Source organism: Macadamia integrifolia, unplaced genomic scaffold (assembly GCF_013358625.1).
Source record: "Macadamia integrifolia cultivar HAES 741 unplaced genomic scaffold, SCU_Mint_v3 scaffold2720, whole genome shotgun sequence".
Lineage (NCBI taxonomy): Eukaryota > Viridiplantae > Streptophyta > Magnoliopsida > Proteales > Proteaceae > Macadamia > Macadamia integrifolia.
Genome location: NW_024868911.1, coordinates 12,469 through 29,995, shown reverse-complemented (window position 1 = coordinate 29,995; position 17,527 = coordinate 12,469). Strand labels below are relative to the sequence as shown.

General features: G+C 40.1%; 1 protein-coding gene across 1 annotated transcript; it reads right to left on the bottom strand.

Annotated features, from left to right (window-relative positions):
* Positions 1–5,711: 5,711 nt before the first annotated feature.
* On the bottom strand, positions 5,712–10,837 carry LOC122067115 (uncharacterized protein At2g27730, mitochondrial). Its single transcript, XM_042630962.1, has 3 exons — positions 10,613–10,837; positions 10,386–10,469; positions 5,712–5,950 (listed from the first exon to the last, which is right to left on the bottom strand). The coding sequence occupies exons 1-3, from the start codon at positions 10,751–10,753 to the stop codon at positions 5,942–5,944; spliced, it is 234 nt and encodes a 77-aa protein (XP_042486896.1). The 5' UTR covers positions 10,754–10,837; the 3' UTR covers positions 5,712–5,941.
* Between the last annotated feature and the right edge of the window lie 6,690 nt (positions 10,838–17,527).

Sequence of the window (17,527 nt, the reverse complement as noted above, 5' to 3'; positions counted from 1 at the left end):
CTTCGGGCCCAACCGACGGGTACCACCGGCGGGTACAACCGGCGGGCCCCTACCCGTCGGTCCTAGCAAGGGGGTCCCTGGCCCAACCAGCGGGTACCACCGGCGGGCCCTACCGGCGGGCCCCTACCCGCCGGTCCCAACCGGTGGGTAAGACCGGTGGGTAGACAGCCCACCTGTCTGACCCACCCGTGTGGCCCCGAAGGTGATCCTTATGTCCGATCGAACCCAAATCGGACGTGTGACCTTCTTTTGACGTTCTAAACATGATTTTATCATCGGATTTCATTAATTTTTATTCTAAAATGGTGAAGTACTAACCCCGCTCAATTATGTTAGGTTCACCAAATCCTACCCGATTCGCTCCGGATCTCACTCGTACCGAACGGGAATCCTTGTACGCTGCAAGTAAGTGGGGAGAGGACGTTTGGCATTGTTTCAAGGTATTTGTTTGGCATTCATTTAACTATATCTAATCTAGTCATGTCATCATGAATATGCTATATAGATTAGTCATTCCACACATTGATGTGCATATATGTTATGTTTACTTTTCAAATGCCAATTGAATGAGATGTTTATATGTTGAATCTGGACATCATGGTGCATAATGCATTGATAGACTAGATGCCGTAGTAAGCTTGGAAACGAATGCATTGGTGGCCCGTGGAATCGGACACGGAGGCACTATGCAGTCGTACTATTGTCATATAGGAGCATGCGGTATTAGGATTCTCACCATCCCGTGCTACGACCCTTCCCAACAGGGGTTAAGGTGTTGGGTTACCAATTGGGGGGAAGCAGGGGTCGCGGTTGTCGGACACTGTGGCGGTTAGGCATTACGTCCGACGAGTCATGTAGGACAGTCGACAACCCCGGTGGTACATTCAAGAGGGCCAATCGTACTGCTTTTAAATTGCTGGAGTCAGCACCTTTATTTTCAGTCATTTACATTTCTGTTGAGAGCCGGTGGACGGCATTGTCTTTATTTTTCCGAGTACTCACGGTGGGCCTTCTCCGACAGCCCTATGGGCGTATCGTGGGAGGGAGTTCGTGGCTCATACCCGGAGTATACGCGCACTGTGGTTGTAGTAGCACTAAAACCAAAGACTTAGTAATGTTGCTTAGGTGGATGTGATTTAAAATGTATAGCATGGCATGTAGTGCATATGATGTGTTGTGATGTGTGGACTGTTGTGTGTGGTCCATCTTCTACTTACTGAGCTAGTGAGCTCATCCCACATGTACACCCCCTTTTTAGATGATTTTGCAGGTCATACATCTGAGGAGCATGGGGTGGGTCCCACAGTCGAGTTTCCTGAAGAGGACTGGAGGACCCCTGAGGAGTTTGAGCACGGCGTAGACTGCTCGTGCGAGAGCTGTGCTGCGGGACAGCAGTTCTGAGGCCGTGCTGAGACAGCAGTTCTGAGGCCGTGCTGAGCTCCACTTCTGAGGCCGAGCTGAGCTCTTCCTTGTGATGCCGAGCTGGGCACAACCCTTGATGGCGAGCTGAGCTCCAGCCTTGATACCGAGCCGAGCTGTGTACTCTGATGGTTTTGATGATTTCCTGTATATAATTGATATTTGAATTTTATTCTTTTTGTGTATATATATCATGCCTTCGGGCCCAAATGTATATAATTATTGTATCACCATTCGGGTATCAAGTATATGGGATTTATTCACAGGTAAAACTTAGTCTTCCGCTGATCTGATGAACTTATGTTAGTGTGCGTATGCTGTGGTGGAATACAGCATCTGATGATCCTGGCAGGTTTGGGTTAACCGGTGTTAACTCGGTCACCGCTCCGGTTCAGTGTGAACGGGGTGTGACACCTTTTCTCTCACCAACCCTTCCAATGTGTGTCCAAATGCTAAACGGATGCTCTTAATCCAATTTTTTTTGTCTTTTACTAGCCTAAACCTCTTAAAAAGAAATTATGTCGAAATACCACTCGGTCACGCCACCTCAATTTGCGTGTTGAAACCCATAAAATCTAGAAAAAAAAAATCTAGACTTTAGAAAGCCTTCTGAGGTTGTTAGAAAGCTCCAAATTCTCTATAATTCCTCCAGATTCTCACTGATTCCTGAAACTCTGCCAAAATTCTTATAAAAATTTAGAAATTCTGAAAAAATTTCCAAAGCTATGAAAGGTCATATGAATGCCAAATTATCCAAAGAAGGAAAGCAGATGATCAAATCCACCTCTGTTTGAGCCTCAGGACATTCATCAAAGTTCATGTTCTCAACAACAAGGGCTCTCCCCTTTCGATCTGAAATAAGGGTTGAGCTCAGGTATAATCTCTCAACTCAATAGGCACAATATAGATTTTTCATATGCATGTGATAATATAAATATTAGCGTAACAATAATTTAGCATGCATGCAGTATAAAATTAATTGGGAGAATGTTCATTCTTAAGCATCTAGTAGGAAGACCGGTTCAATCAAGTGGATTGGATGTGAATCACTTTCTCAACTCCGTAACCTGACACTTACCCATATCTCTGGACCAGACCAACTTTTGAGCTCTTTTCCTTATAGATTGGGTTCACCCATCGAGTCCTAGGCCCTATCTCATGTGGCAATTGCAAATATCATGTTTCTAAATCCTCAATATTTTTCAATCATTAATATTCCCTTTAGAAAATCCTATCAGAAAGAGCCTCCGCAAAATAGGTCCCCATGTATCTCCTAGCGGGGATGCAGTGGTGCAGGGGCCGCCGATGCCTAAAAAATAGAGTTGAATCCAAAACGGTTGTTACCCTTATAGCCATAAGAGTGGGTTCACCTACTGGTGGTACTGTGCACAATTGTTGAGTAGGTACATGAGGATTCAGATTTGGGTGGATGTTCGAAAAGCCCTGTGTCAGGGTACTTCGATAAAGAGAGGCGATGGATCCAACTCTGTGGTGGAGATTCACAACGATTCCTTAGATGTCTTCCATCACTTTTGCGGTAAACTATGACATATTGATAATTAACGGCTAGCTTGCATTGACTGATCGCACAGACACGTCTCTTTCCATAGTTGTGCTTTGATGTTTCAGTTCAAAGAATTGCTGAAGAGTTTATATTTCAAACCGAGTGGACGTCTATGAAAAACTTGCAGACGTTTGAATTTTTTTCTTTTTTTAATTTATTTATGGAAAGAGAAACAAAGTCAATTAAAAGAGAAAAAAGTAGATCATCATCCGGGTTACAGAAAGATAACTTGCGGACGTTTGTTGAACCCATTGTTCCATATATTGTAATCTCAGGAAAATATTTTTTAGAAGGCTTGATCAATACCATTTAAAATTTATTACAATTGTGAAAAATCCAAGCGCGTCAATATCACTTGGTTGTAGATGTAGACAAGGTTGCCAAACTATTCTAAATCTTACTATCTCTCTCTTATTATTTGCCCTTTTTCACTTTCGTTAATTGTAATGCATTACAACAATTTTATTCAACCTTAGATTTAGACAAAAGTTCCCACATTATCCAATTCAACCCCCTCTTGGGTTACCACCAGTCCAACAAGAAGCGTCCACATGGGCAAAGGTTTTAGTTCTTGATATTGATACTAGTATCGTTCTCTTCGACATTGATACAATATCAATCCAAATCGGTGCATATCGATCGCTTTTACCCTTCTTTTTTTTTTTGAGAAAAAAATCGATACCAATACAATATAATCAATATAACGGACACAATACAATACCAATACTTGAAACCATGACTAGAACACCTAGCTCAAAGCTAAAAATGGTCAACAAATCTACCCACGAATGAATCAAATACCCTCTCAACTAGAATTGCGAACTAGTTAATTGATGAAGAGTTTTTTGAAAGAACAGTTGACTTGTAGATGGAGGGATGGACAGGACTCCTTTTTTTTTAATGACTTTTCACTTTTGACATTTCTCATTTTGTCTTGTATGCTCATCATTTGGCGAAAATAGAGACTAGAGAGAATAATAACATTCTTGCAGATCCTTTTGTGCATTTAATCCATTTATATATTTCAGCTGAGAAAACTTTAATTCATTTTCATTCAAAAATATCAAATTCCAGCTTATGCCTTACATTGCATTCTTCATGGGTATTTTGCATCACTGGCATGCATGGTTTTAAGTGATCTTATCGGGCTTATTATTGACTGAGATCAGGCATTTGTCGGGCTTAGCAACTGGGACCCAGATCCTCTACAGCGCACCAACACGTCCAGTGTGTATCCAATAGCTGTCAACACCCAGGACCCGTTTGATAACGTAACCAGAAACGTGTTTCTGTGTTTTTTTGTTCTCAGAAACAAAGAAACGGCATAAATACCATTTGGTAAAAGTATTCTGTTCCACTTGTTTCTTGAAACATAAATTGAAATTTATAACAATTAATGCTTCAAGAAACATGAATGACGAAACAAGTTTTACTTGTTTCGCTCGTTTCTCGAAACAAAATTGGGGCACAAAAAATCGATATTGAAGACAGAGTTTGGCATCACTACCATCACCACCGTCTCCGCCACTGAATATAGGGTTTACGAACCTGATCCTGGTCTTCTTCTTCTTCTTCATCGTGGTTCTAATCTTCAGCCTCGGCTTTTTCATCCATCCGGAAATGGAAGCTTGCGGTTGCCAGGAGGGAGGTGATCAAGAGACTTGTTATCAAAATTGGATTTTAGGACCAAATCCATCTCAAAAACCTAGGACTAAATCCATCTCAAAAACCTAAAATAAAATCAGACGGGTTTTCATCCGAGACAGGAGGGTTTTAGGAAAACCTCGTCCCAGCTGTGTGAAACCCTAAGTTACAGCCATCTTTTCCCATCCCTCACTTCGCCTCTCAGATTCGATTGGGGTTTTGATTCAACAGCGATCGAAGGTTGACAGCAGAAGAAGTATCGGAGTGAGTTCCTTTCTCTCTCTCTCTCTTATGCATAAATTGAAATCCTAGAGTACAAGCTCTGTATTTCTGTTTTTTTTTTCTCTCTGGACGTTGCCAATGGAATCAGAGAGACATTGGTACCACAATGGAATTGGAAACAACTGTGACATTTTGACGTTGGAGAGGCAGGGCCCAACATGTATCGATTGTACCACAAATGGAGTAGGAATCATTGTTATTCAAAAATTCAGTCACTGTGAACGTAGTTTTATAGATCTTAATTAGGCATCGGATAATAATTGAGTATTCATTTACAGAATCCTCTGCAAAATTCATTTTCATTCTCAGACTCCATTTAAGGTGAAACTCATACCATATCATCTTACGGGATTTCGTTGTAGTTTTTTATTATGATCTTAAAATGAGGGAGAAATCATTTCATTCTACAATGATCAATTTGCAGGTTTTTCCTTGGATCGAACAAAGTGATGCAGGTCTCTTTAGGAAGATAACAAGTCTCAAAAATAAAAATTTCAAGAAACAAGGTTTATCAAACACCCAAAATTCTGTTTCTGTTCCCAGAAACGGAAATTTCTGTTTCTGTCGTTTCTTGAAACAGAAACAGCAGAAACGTTATCAAACGCGCCCCCAGACATGCATCCCAGCCATCGCATATGCGCCGGAGAGGATTTAGTTCCTAATTATTTGACGCTAATCCAAGACACCAGTTTGATCTTGTGCTGCCCCGGACCAACATGTTAAAACCATGTAACCATTACAAAATAAATAATTAAGCATGGGTTCATATTCAAAACCTCTTCAAACTATGCCAGAAACCATGTTATTCAAAGGATAAAGATCAGCATTATCAGGAAAGGGGAAAAAACAAGGTTATTATCCAGATGAACTGACAACCAAATACCTCCATTGTAACCTATACAAACACCATATTCCCTCCTCAAGAGTGATTGAGAAAATATAAATTTATTTCTCATTTGTACTACGAAAGCAAGAGCTCAGGGTGCAAGTATTGGAGGTATATAAATCCATCAGCCTTTGCGGGTGCTTTCTTCAGTTTTTCTGGTAAGACATCAGAAAAGAATAATGGTCAGAGTATGGGGAAGAGAAAGAATGCATTGCTCATAAATAACAGTTAAGTATCTTTACACCAAAAGAAATAAAAGTTTGGGCAAAAGAACCCTGCTGGTCTGGTGCAGGAAACGCCAGGCGCGCAGGCCAATGAGAGCACATGCGGGAGAATCTTAAGCATGCACAGGGGTGGGGGCACCACAGTCATTTCATGCCTGCTGTGTCTGGGCGTTCCTTCAGGCCAGCAGCGCGGTTATCTATCCCATCGTCTTCCCATATTCTCCCAATCGATACCCCTGTTTTTATTTACGGTTCTCACTTCTTACGATCCTATCTAGTAAGGACTAAGGATTCTGATTGTCACTAGGACCAAACTAGGATCTCATCAGTATCTATATTCCAAAAAGAAGGATATACATAACTTTTTATAAAAAATGCAATGTAGCTTCCACTCATGGCAATTGCCATCTTGTGGCAAGATAAATGGTAACCAACACCTACTGTATTAAATGGGTAAGAAGCTAGTGAATAGCATATCACAAATCTGGCTACTACCAAAGAGTAGAGCTTTTGGGCAACCAATAAGTTACATAAGAAATTACATATTTGTGCTTGTTGCTTTATGCTAGAAACTAGATGCAGACTTGTCTAGTTGTCTGATTCAAATGTGATCACTGCTGTACAAAGGTCAAGATATTTTGAAGATATTTTGACTTAGGAATAAGAAAACCATATTATCTAGTTTGTAGTTCTCATCTCACATATAACTGCAACCCAAACCCAATGTAAATTAGTCCAGTCCCAAGGTAAACCTGCTCCAACCCATTTGGGATAAAATTGAGTAGATCAAATGAGATTTACTGGGTTCTTACTTCTTACGGTTTAATTTGGATCATCTTCCAAGTTGGACCCTGAAATGTTGCTAATTCACTCTAAGGCAATGGAGACACAGCACAGCAGCACAGTTCCATTCAGCTATTGAACTCCGAATGAATGAGTGAACTTACAGAATCAACATGACAAGCAAATAGATCATCCTACGTCCTACTTGATGGAGGGCCGGTAGAGAAAGGGAAGAAATCCCTTAGTGAACTCAGAGTTGTGTGAAGAGAAGAATAGCACAAAGAGGGGGGAAAGGGGTCACACGTCTTGCACTATACCCGGCACTAAAACCTTCAATTCACTTCATTCTTAAAAATCTGTTTAATAAATTGGGTTACAAGCCTTTATAAAATAAATTGAAATTGAAACTTGCCTAATTAAAATCTAAAACTGAAATAGCAACTTCTAATTTGCTTCCTAAATTCTAACTAATGAAATTAGAAACAGAATAAAACTTTAATTGATAACTCCCTAATTGACTATCAACTACCCACAATAAAAGATTGCAAATAATCCCCAAACAAAATAATATCCTAAAGATCCTAATGAATCAAAAAAAATCCAATCGGACCCGGTTCATCTCGGTTGAGATTGCCCGAAGGGTCAACCCGGTTTAGCCTCAATTCTGCATCAACTCCCCCAATGTTGAGAAAAACTCGTCCACGAAGTTTTAAAGAATGATAACAATAAGAAATCACGAACGAGGGTGAATTGCTCATCGTCTGCATCGCGAGCACAATCCATGATGTGAAGCTTTGGCGGTGCATTCAAGTCCGGAAAATCATGGGGAAGAATGAACTCATTATGGTGAATAACTGACACTAATTGATGTCCTTCATTACCTAATCTACTATTTTCTCACTTTCCGTTGTCATCACCTGTTTCACAATAGGATGATACCTCTGGTTCATCTTGTGGTTGCACTGGGGGTATCACTTTCTTTGACCCAACCAATCCATGAAGATTAAATTTTTTACGCATGTGGTAAGCTTGGAGGGTGCACATATTGTTGTCACGATCAAGGATGCCATCCCGTTGTTCCAACCAACCTCGACCCAATTTAATGATGCGTTGAGGAGAGTCAAACACTTCACAAAAAAACACCATCATAATAATGAAAACAGAAAATTCAACGAAGACATCATCCTCTGACTCAAAAATGATGTGATTGGTCTTTGACAACATATCCACCACAGATTTGGAGACAAAATTGTCATTTAGTCGCTCATCAATTAACAATTTAGCAGGCTTTCCATTAGGCAACCGAACTTGGAATTTGAAAACAAAGGAATCCATGGCAATAATAGAAGGCTCAAATAAAAGGAGTGGCAAATTGGTAAAAAGACTAAAGTTTATAGGGGCAATGGCACAATTGTAAATACGGGGAGTTCTACTTCAAACACAAAAGGAAGGTCACGTGTGGAGCAAAATTGAAAACAATGTGAAAAAAAGGGACAATTAAGGATAAGAGTAAAAAGGAGGGTTAATTATGAAAAATAAAAAATTAAAACTTGAAACTACTATGACGCAAGGGAGTGGGGTTAACACTGGAAACTTAAGAGTCAAATGGTCTTTCTCCAAAATGGAGTTCGACTGTGAGATCTTCTTTCGCTGGAGGGTGAGAGTGATGGTGGCGATGGTCGAAGGTGGCAAGGGGAGCTGTGATTCAGCCTGCGATAGAGGAGGGGGCGGAGGCGGCAACTGCGAAGAAGACTTTGACTGAGCCTTTCTCCTTCGCTTGGAGGAGGAGCTACTGATGGAGGCGATTCACGGGAGTCTCCGATCCAGGTATATAAGTTCTATAATTTCTTTCTCTCGCTCTCGCTTTCTTCGTTTCTCCTTTCTTCTTCTTTTTTCGATGCTTCCTACAGTCTCCACTTCTCGTCTCTTCCTCTCTTTTTTTTCTTCTGATTCAGTCCCCTCGCTTTGTCCCTGCTTCTTTTTTCTTTTTCTTTTTTTTCTACTAGCAGAACCCTAGAAAAGGGTTTCGATCGAAAGAAACAAGGAGAGAAGGGCAGTGGGGATATGGTAAGGTAGAATCAAAGGGAGCTTGGGTTCTAGTTTAAGGATTCCTTTTTTTTTTTTATCTCAGTTCCCGGCAGAGAACAGAAATAGGGTGGGAAGGAGAATAAGGATTCAAACACCTAGGGGAAAGAAGGGAAAGACAAGAGAACGAAGAAGAGGATCCTTTGGCTCTGATACCACTTGATGAAGGGCCGATAGAGAAAGGGAAGAAATCCCTGAGTGAACTCAGAGTTATAGGGGAGAAGAGAAGAATAGCACAATGAGGAGGGGGAAGGAGTCACACGTCTTGCACCATACCTAACACTAAAACCTTCAATTCACTTCATTCTCAAAAATCTATTTAATAAATTGGGTTACATGCCTTTATATAATAAACTGAAATTGAAACTTGCCTAATTAAATTCTAAAACTGAAATAGCAACTTCTAATTTGCTTCCTAAGTTCTAACTAATGGAATTAGAAACAGAATAAAACTTTAATTGGTAACTCCCCAATTGACTATCAACTACCCAAAATAAAAGATTGCAAATAATCCCCAAACAAAATAAAATCCTAAAGATCCTAATGAATCCAAAAAAATCCGACCAGGCCCGGTTCATCTCGGTTGAGATTGCCTGAAGGGTCAACCCAGTTCAGCCTCAATTCTGCATCACTACTGCTACAAGAGTATAACTAAAATTGAGGTTTAAGCTTGAAATGGATAGCATATGACTCAAGCGCATGTATTGTGGACCGTGGATCTAAATCTGATGACACAGCAATAGGCCACTAGAGACTCAATGCTAGGAACCAGTGATCTGAAATATCAGGAATATTTACAGTTATCCACAGCCTTAACCCCCTCTAAAAAGATTGATGTTTCCATAAGGTTGGCTCTGAAGCTGTCCAAAAAAATAGTGGCCCTTTTTCATTTAAAAAAAAAAAAGGAACTGGCTGCAGCCATTAGGCATAAACTAATTTCCCCCATGGTGGGATAAAGGAAAACTGGCTCTTTGACCACAAGTTCTAAACAAGCTAAGCCATAAGCAATATACTATCTCTATTAGCAACCATGTGTTTGAATAAAACATGATCAAATTGATTGAGAAGGTAGAGCTTGTCTCATGTACCTTTTTTTTCTTTCAGAAAATTGGTCAAATTTGGTCATTAATAGCAGTTGAGTCAACCAAAGCACATAGAGTTGATACAGTTGATGGTGAGCAACTGAACATAGGAGCTAGAAATAGTAGTGGAGAAACACACAGTGTCCTTGTTCCACAACACAAATTAATAGGATCCATGAGGAGTTCCCCAGAATGAAAAATGAACTGCATCAGATTATCATAGCCCTCTATAAACGAACGTTTTCCACGTTTATTCTACAATGTGGGTTCTAGGTCCTCTACGGAAGAGTGATCAATCCAAACCCCATACCCTCAGCCCCCCAAGAGAGAGAGAGAGGGTGAACAATCCAATGATGATATAAAGGTAAAAATACCAATGTAATATAAGAGATGCAAACCATCCCTATTGTATGTACCTTCTCCGATGTCTCCTTCTCTGCAGCTGCTTTTTCTTTCTCCGCCTTAAGCTTCAGTTTCTCCATCCTCTCCTTCTCCATTTTCTTGAACAAATTAAGCAAAACCGCCAAATGAGATCAGAGCTCACCCAGTAAGAGAATCAACAGAAAGACTATAAAGAATGAAATCGATTGCACGAAAGACCGAAATGGATACACGTACACGGATTACAGGGATGGTGAAATACCTTTATGTAGATGTTTTCAGCTGCTTTTTCTTCCTCGCTCAACACCTTGCCCTTGCCATCACTGAAGTAACGAGGAAATCTGCGACCTCCTTCCATCATACGATTCAAGGGAACACGCCTCACGACAGATCTCATCGCCATTGATGTGGTTTAAACTTGCAGTTAACCTTTCTTACAGGAAAGATGGCGAAGTTGAAATTTAAGAACCCTAGACTGTCCCCATATAACAAGCGAGAGGGGTGGGTCCATGATTTCAATAATCGGGAGAATCGGTTTATTTGTATAGGAATCGAAACCATCGACTGACACCGATCTGAATCGATAGACTCCGATTCCCGTTATTAAAACCCCGGGTGGGTCCAGTAATCGAATTTTGCATAAAAGCCGGCTTCGCTGAAATAGCCTGGACTGGAATCGAACAGGAAGAGTTCAATGGGCTCAGGGGCAGCATGATAAGTGATATCCATCATATTTTTCTGTTTTTTCAATATTGTAGTTTTTTGGAACAAAATAAAAATAGCCGGTTCATTTTTTTGTTCCCGAGAATAAATTGAGGTCAAAAGGTTACTAGAAAATAGAAAAAAGAAGCATCTTTTAAGAACTTCACTATCCCATAAATAAAAGAGAGGAACAGGGGTTGCCCTTTAATGAGCACATAGTTAATTTGATAGGCAAAAAAGTAATTTCATATCATCTTAAAAATATAACACATTCAATGCAACTTCAACTATCACCCCACCATCAACACCACCACCTCCTCCTCCTCCTCCTCCACCACCACTACCATCGCCACCTCCTCCACCACCTCCACCTCCACCTCCACCTCCACCTCAACCACCACCACCACCACCACCACCACCACCACCACCACCGCCTATGTCAAAATTTTGGGTATTGAATGACGTTTTATAAATTTATATAAGTTTCAAACTCATGAATTAATATGAGTTTAATAAACACATTTCTATTCTTTTTCTAGTCCAGAAATAGAAATGGTACAGGTTGTAACTCACATCTAGACTCATCTGTCCTTTAGCTTAAAATGCCTACTAGCGTGTGAGTGTCGTTAGCCAATGGCCACCGACTCCTACACATAGTCACCCGCACACACTTGTATACGACAGGGTTCAATACCACAACCTCCTCCCCTGGGTGTCGACTCTTCAAGTCAAAGTTGCCACCACTAGGCTAAGCTGGTGTTTGTAATGCTCTCTAGTGTTGATTTTCAATCCTTCAGCTTAAAATGCCAAATGAGTTTCAGACTTTCTTTGCTGGTTACCTCCAAAAGAGTTTAGCAATGAAAAGAGCTTAGTACTTGAGTTTTTTTGGTGCTTAGCTTTCATAGCATTTGGTCACCTTCCATTTAACTCAAAAATATTTCTTTATGCTGCATAGATTATGTTTTTGTAGCTCGGAACAAGGATATTTGTGCCAACTGGCCTTTTCCCAAACTGTATTTGCAACTTTTTACAAGTATGGTCAATCAAGGATCCATTGCCTATAAGACAATAGTGTTCCAGCAAGATTGCTTTAGGATCCAATTAACTTGGGAAAAAATGTGTCTAAGAAGTTGGTTCACGTGGGAGGGAAACCGCCATTGATATTGTTAGAAAATAAGTACCTAAAATAGGAATTATAAGACTGATTGTTAAGAAGGAGTTCCTTGGTTAAGGCAAACGAACTATTGAAGAAGACCAGCACTGATTGTTGAAGCAAATGTATAATACATGTTGAGTCGTATCTTAGTAGACAATCTCCTTAAGGTCTAAAATGCCCCCTACAAAAGTACAATTGGGGATACTTGATTTTTACCTTCAAGATAAAACAACTAGTGATCATAGTCTGATTGTATGCGAGCTTTGATCCTTTGGGAGAGTAAAGCAAGGTCACCAAACAAGGTTTAAACATTTGGTTTATGCAATAGGTAAAAACCAACGAGAGGAAGGCAGAGCATGTTGTAGAGAAGTGTTTTTCTCATAACATAGTAAATAGAGAGAGAGAGAGAGAGAGAGTTGCAGAAAAATTATTCTATCAACACAGTGCCCTATATATATATATATAAGTAGGTATGGGTGCTATCAGTACATGCACAGAGGTACCTATCTACGTATGGACACCTCCCTGTACACATATAGAGGTGCCTATCTACGTATGGGCAACTCCTAGCATACGTACAGAGATGCATGTCTACGTATAGACACCTACACTTATGGGTACAATACCTTTTTGTATGAAAAAGTTGTCTATACATATTTGAATTTTAAAAAGGATAAGAAGCTCTTAACCTATAACCGGCCTCAGCCCCAACCCTAACCTCAAACTCAACGCTCGATTCAAAAGTATCCTAGGAACCCCCACACACATGTGAAGGGGGAGAGTTCCTCTCCAAAGGACTTGCACCATTAAGAAACAAGTGTATATATATACCCATATTTCCTCTCCTCTCAAACAAATGTGGGAGTTTGGGACCAAACACTTTGGATTTTGCCCAAAGATTTTGAATTTTCATTCAAAGCTTTCCTCCAAAACTTTTGAGCTCAAAACTCAAAAGTATAAAAGTAAAACTAGGGGATATTTTATTATTTTGAAAACTTACCTTTATATACATTATGGAGGAAATTACAATGACTTCCCCTGGAGATTCTGACAATATCATGGCACCCCCATCAGAGAAAAGTATTGCTCATTAGTCCACTATGTTAGTGGTTAGCGGTTAAGTGATGACATCTTCAACTTGCTATTTTCAAAGGCCAAATTACCCTTGTAAGTGGTAAACTTACAAACCTACCCCTCTCTCCTTTACTTCCCCTAAATTGTGATTCATGTTCCTCTTGCTTCTCTTTACCAAAGAACACTTTGCAACTTGGTTCGAAAACCAACTCCTACTCAATTTATGATGGAACATGCAACTTGATTTAAAGATTTGACTTGCGTTGAAGTTCTCACAATCACCCCAACTTAGTACAATAAAGAACTCATAACCCCCCTTTCAAGTGGCGATATTATGTTAAATTCAATCTCATTAATACAGGTCTTGTAATCTATCCACATATTTGAACTTCTTTCTTGAAGAAAAATAGCTAAAGATTTGTTTAAGTTCGAGTTCCTGATTCTGACACTTTTGGTATCGCATATTGCGTAGAAATTGCATTCAAATTTTCTCTTTCATCGAAGAGACATAAATTTTGGATGGTGAAAATTGAAATCTTCCTTTTTCGAGATTGCTTCGCCTCGGTCAATGATTCCAAGAGCTCTAACCAGTGGATTGAAATAGAGAAATTAGATCTTCGAAATGGTCTTCTAGATTGTTTAATCCAACCTCAGAAGAAATGCTTCCCCTTATGACAGATGCAAACATAATATTGATGAAGCTTCAAATGAAATCACTATTAGCATCGATTCCTCAAGGTTATGCTTGTATCCTCATAAAATATTGAAATTCCATGATGTAATCGTTGTAGCTTCCCCATCCATGATGAAATCTCTGAAATCACTAAAGTTGTTTCTTCTCTGATGACCATGGAAAATTCTCCAAAAATATAGTGATCTTCTATCCCTGAACATTTTTCAGTTAAATGTTCAAATTATCATTTTAACCCTTTAAAAAAAAAACCATGCGAATTATAATTTGGATTTTATAACTGATCTTGTCAGCTACTTGTGACAAATCAAACGAACCCAAATTTAAGAACTCCTCAAAGGAGGGATTTATCCATTTCTTTTTTTTTTTGGTAGGAAAAGGATTTATCCATTTTGACCTCATCAATTAAAGTAAGCCAAGGTGGCATAATTATTTGTCCTTAACCATTTTGACTGTTGGAGCTCTCGTTGTTCAAGTTTTCCCTATAGTAGAAACCCTGGTAAAAAGGAAGAAAAATTCAATAAAAAATAGAAAATTGTCAACGGAAACACAAATATGACACCCCCAAAACCAACCAACCGCTCTGGCCTCCCTGTGTTTCCTAGTCACCGTCTCTCTTACTCTAATTCTTATGTCAAAATCATAGATTGGAAGAAAACCTTAAGGTTGGAAGACCCTAGATAAAGAATGACTTGTTACCCTTGCTACCCAAGTTGCCATCGCTACCCTAGGTCACCCTTGTTGAAGTCGTCGTTGCCCAGGTCATTGTTGATTAGGTTGTCATTGTTTAATTTGCTAGGTTGCTAATGGAGGAAATGATCAAATCCACTTCTCATGTTGCTCCATGTCTTCAAACGATGGAAAGTGGGGTATGAAAGTGGCCCAATAGTAATGTAAGTGGGTTATAAGGAAAGATATAGGTAAGATTAAAATGGTATTTTCATTTTTTAAGTTCTTGTCAGTTGACACTGTCAGTCTGAAAATGGTACGGTTACAATACTTTTCACCGATGGGGTGCCATGATATTGTCAGAATCAGGAGAGCTCAGTATAATTTCCTCTAAATTATATATACTTCTGTAAGTACAACAGATCTATATGGGGAATCTTGTGCACCAACTGATCTATTGATTTTAGGGGTTTGTTGCCGATGAAGCCGCAATCAATAGTCGTACGTCATCTTCAATTGCCTTAATTTATGTTTTTGGTTTTGCAAAGGAATCGAGACGAAAGATTGGCGAAGAGGGAATCCCTTTAGCCACTATTTAAACTATACATAGGCTTTGGGCCATTTTCGTAAGAAATCATATAAAAATATTCACATTTAGATAGTTACCAAATGCAATTTTTTAATGGAAAATGAAATATCACTCCCATGCCCTGTACTTTGGCAAAATATCATGTTCCCCCTAGATATTTTAAAAAATATCACTCCCCTCCCCCTAATCTGAAAGATTCTATCAACCGTCCCTTTTTGTGAGAAATGGTTGTTAAGTCATGAATTTATGTTTCCTAATACCCAAACTACCCTCACATGTGTAATACCAATTATGACCCTTTAAGAAGAAAATTTTGAAGAAGAGGATTCCTCTCCCTAAAACTCATCTTCCACTTTAAATCGAAACCCTAGATCTTACATTGGAGATGCCCAACGATCAATTGTAGGTGCTTAGTAATTTACACAGTTTCAGATCCGAGGGCCAATTTTAGGGTTTCTGAGACTGATATCTAGTTTCAAGTGACTGCTTCAGAATCGATACCGACTGATTTGGAGTGGAATTGGCATAAGCAGTTCTTCAATTCTGATATCCAAAATGTTGTAATCACTAGATCAACTGTGTTTATCTCTAACAATGTCTTCATGTGTAGTATGTATTCTTCTCAGTTTTGAAACTGGTTTTAGGGTTTTGGTTTCATGAGAAAAGCTACTGATATACCTATAAATATCATGCCAATAAATGGCCAACATGTGGCATGAAGGAATAAACACAAAAATCCAAGACGACTGTCGGAGGAAGGAAAAGCACGTCAGATCGTGAAGTCCCCATAATCCCCACCATCTGTTTGTGACACACCCATGCTCAACCCCAAACTCTCCTAAACATGAGAATGAGGGTAACTCATTTAGGGAGGACTCTACACGCCCAAGTAAAGAGGTTGATCGAGAAAGCACCATGGCCCGAAGTGCGAAATAACCACCTACAGGAATTTTACTCTATAAATAGAAGAAGACCCCTAAGGTACGGACACTTCACTATGTTTTCATACTCTACTGCTCTCTCTTCATGCCTATTCATTACTATTACAAGGAAGACTAATTTGACCATCGAAGAGTCCCCCTGGAAGTAAGCTCTGGGATTCTTTTGACTTGATTTACCTGTGTAGGACAGAAATACTCACTGATCAGTTTTCTGACGCAACAGACAGGCGCCATCCTTGGGAAGAGAGACGAGCAATAGCCTTGATATGGTGAAACATACCTACCAAAGAAAGAAGGCTACCAACCCCACACCTAACATGAATCCAATTTCAGCACTTTTACCTCCCCTGACAATGGACCCCGTCGTTGCAAAACAAGCTTATAATGGGCCAAGCCGTAGAACCCAAAAATCCCAGAGTTGCCAAGTGAGTCAACCCGATGATCAGAGTAACATACAATTTGACCCTCAAGCTCCAGCCAGGGGTCAAACTCCCTTTACAAGCACAGTTCGATGAGTTGAAACAACAATTCCATTGGTTGGAGGGTACCATTTTTTAGGTTTCCAGAGTTGTCACTCAAGGGCATGACAAGATGACACCAAGCTGAAGCGTTCATGCTTCACAAGATCATATGGACATTCAAAGCAGCTCTGGCTCACTCGGCCCCGATCGTAACTATAGAGCATTGCTCCCTAAACCCAATTTATTGACTGGTTGGTTCGGTTTGGTTGTGTAGGGTCTGAATCGACAAGGGTTGATGCAGGTTCCCTATGGTGTATGACAGCAAGGTGACATCAAATGCAGGGTGGTCGGACAAGATTGAGCCGATTCCCAATGTGGTTTGCATGCCTAAGTCGTGCCCTAGCACGTATCATAAGGCCATGTACGAGTAGAGAAGGTATGTTATCATATTTAATGGTGAGATCTTGGTCCATGACAAGTGGCGGAAGTGAGATACGCGTTAAGAACCCATTTCCCACTAAAATTCAGCATGGTTGGCTATATTTTGGCCAACTGGTAGGTGGTCACTAGTTGGTGCGACCCCCCAGTGTGACCCACCTATAGGGGAAACGTGGGCCCCAGCAAGCCCAACTTGGGTGAGCACTCGTGTTTCAGATTTTCCGTCGTAGTGAAGTCATGTGTGTCCAATATTACTAAGTACTTTGCACGATATAGCGGTTTAATGCGATTCGGGCCAAGGAATGGCCAAACCAAACGGGTCTTAATAGATATTTATAACCCAAGGTATAAATAGCATTTACTCCTCTCTCCCATTTATTATTTCAGCAAGGGTTGGTGGAGAGGAGTAAAGAAGAGGGAGAAAAGAGGGAAGAGAAGGGAAGGAAGTAAGGGAAG

What these genes read in the sequence shown, in the direction of transcription:
- LOC122067115 (XM_042630962.1), bottom strand. Translation starts at nt 10,753, where the DNA reads ATGGCGATGAGATCTGTCGTGAGGCGTGTTCCCTTGAATCGTATGATG. An exon ending in CTGAAAACATCTACATAAAG is followed by an intron (nt 10,470 to 10,612) that starts GTATTTCACCAT and finishes AATTTGTTCAAG; the next exon opens with AAAATGGAGAAGGAGAGGAT.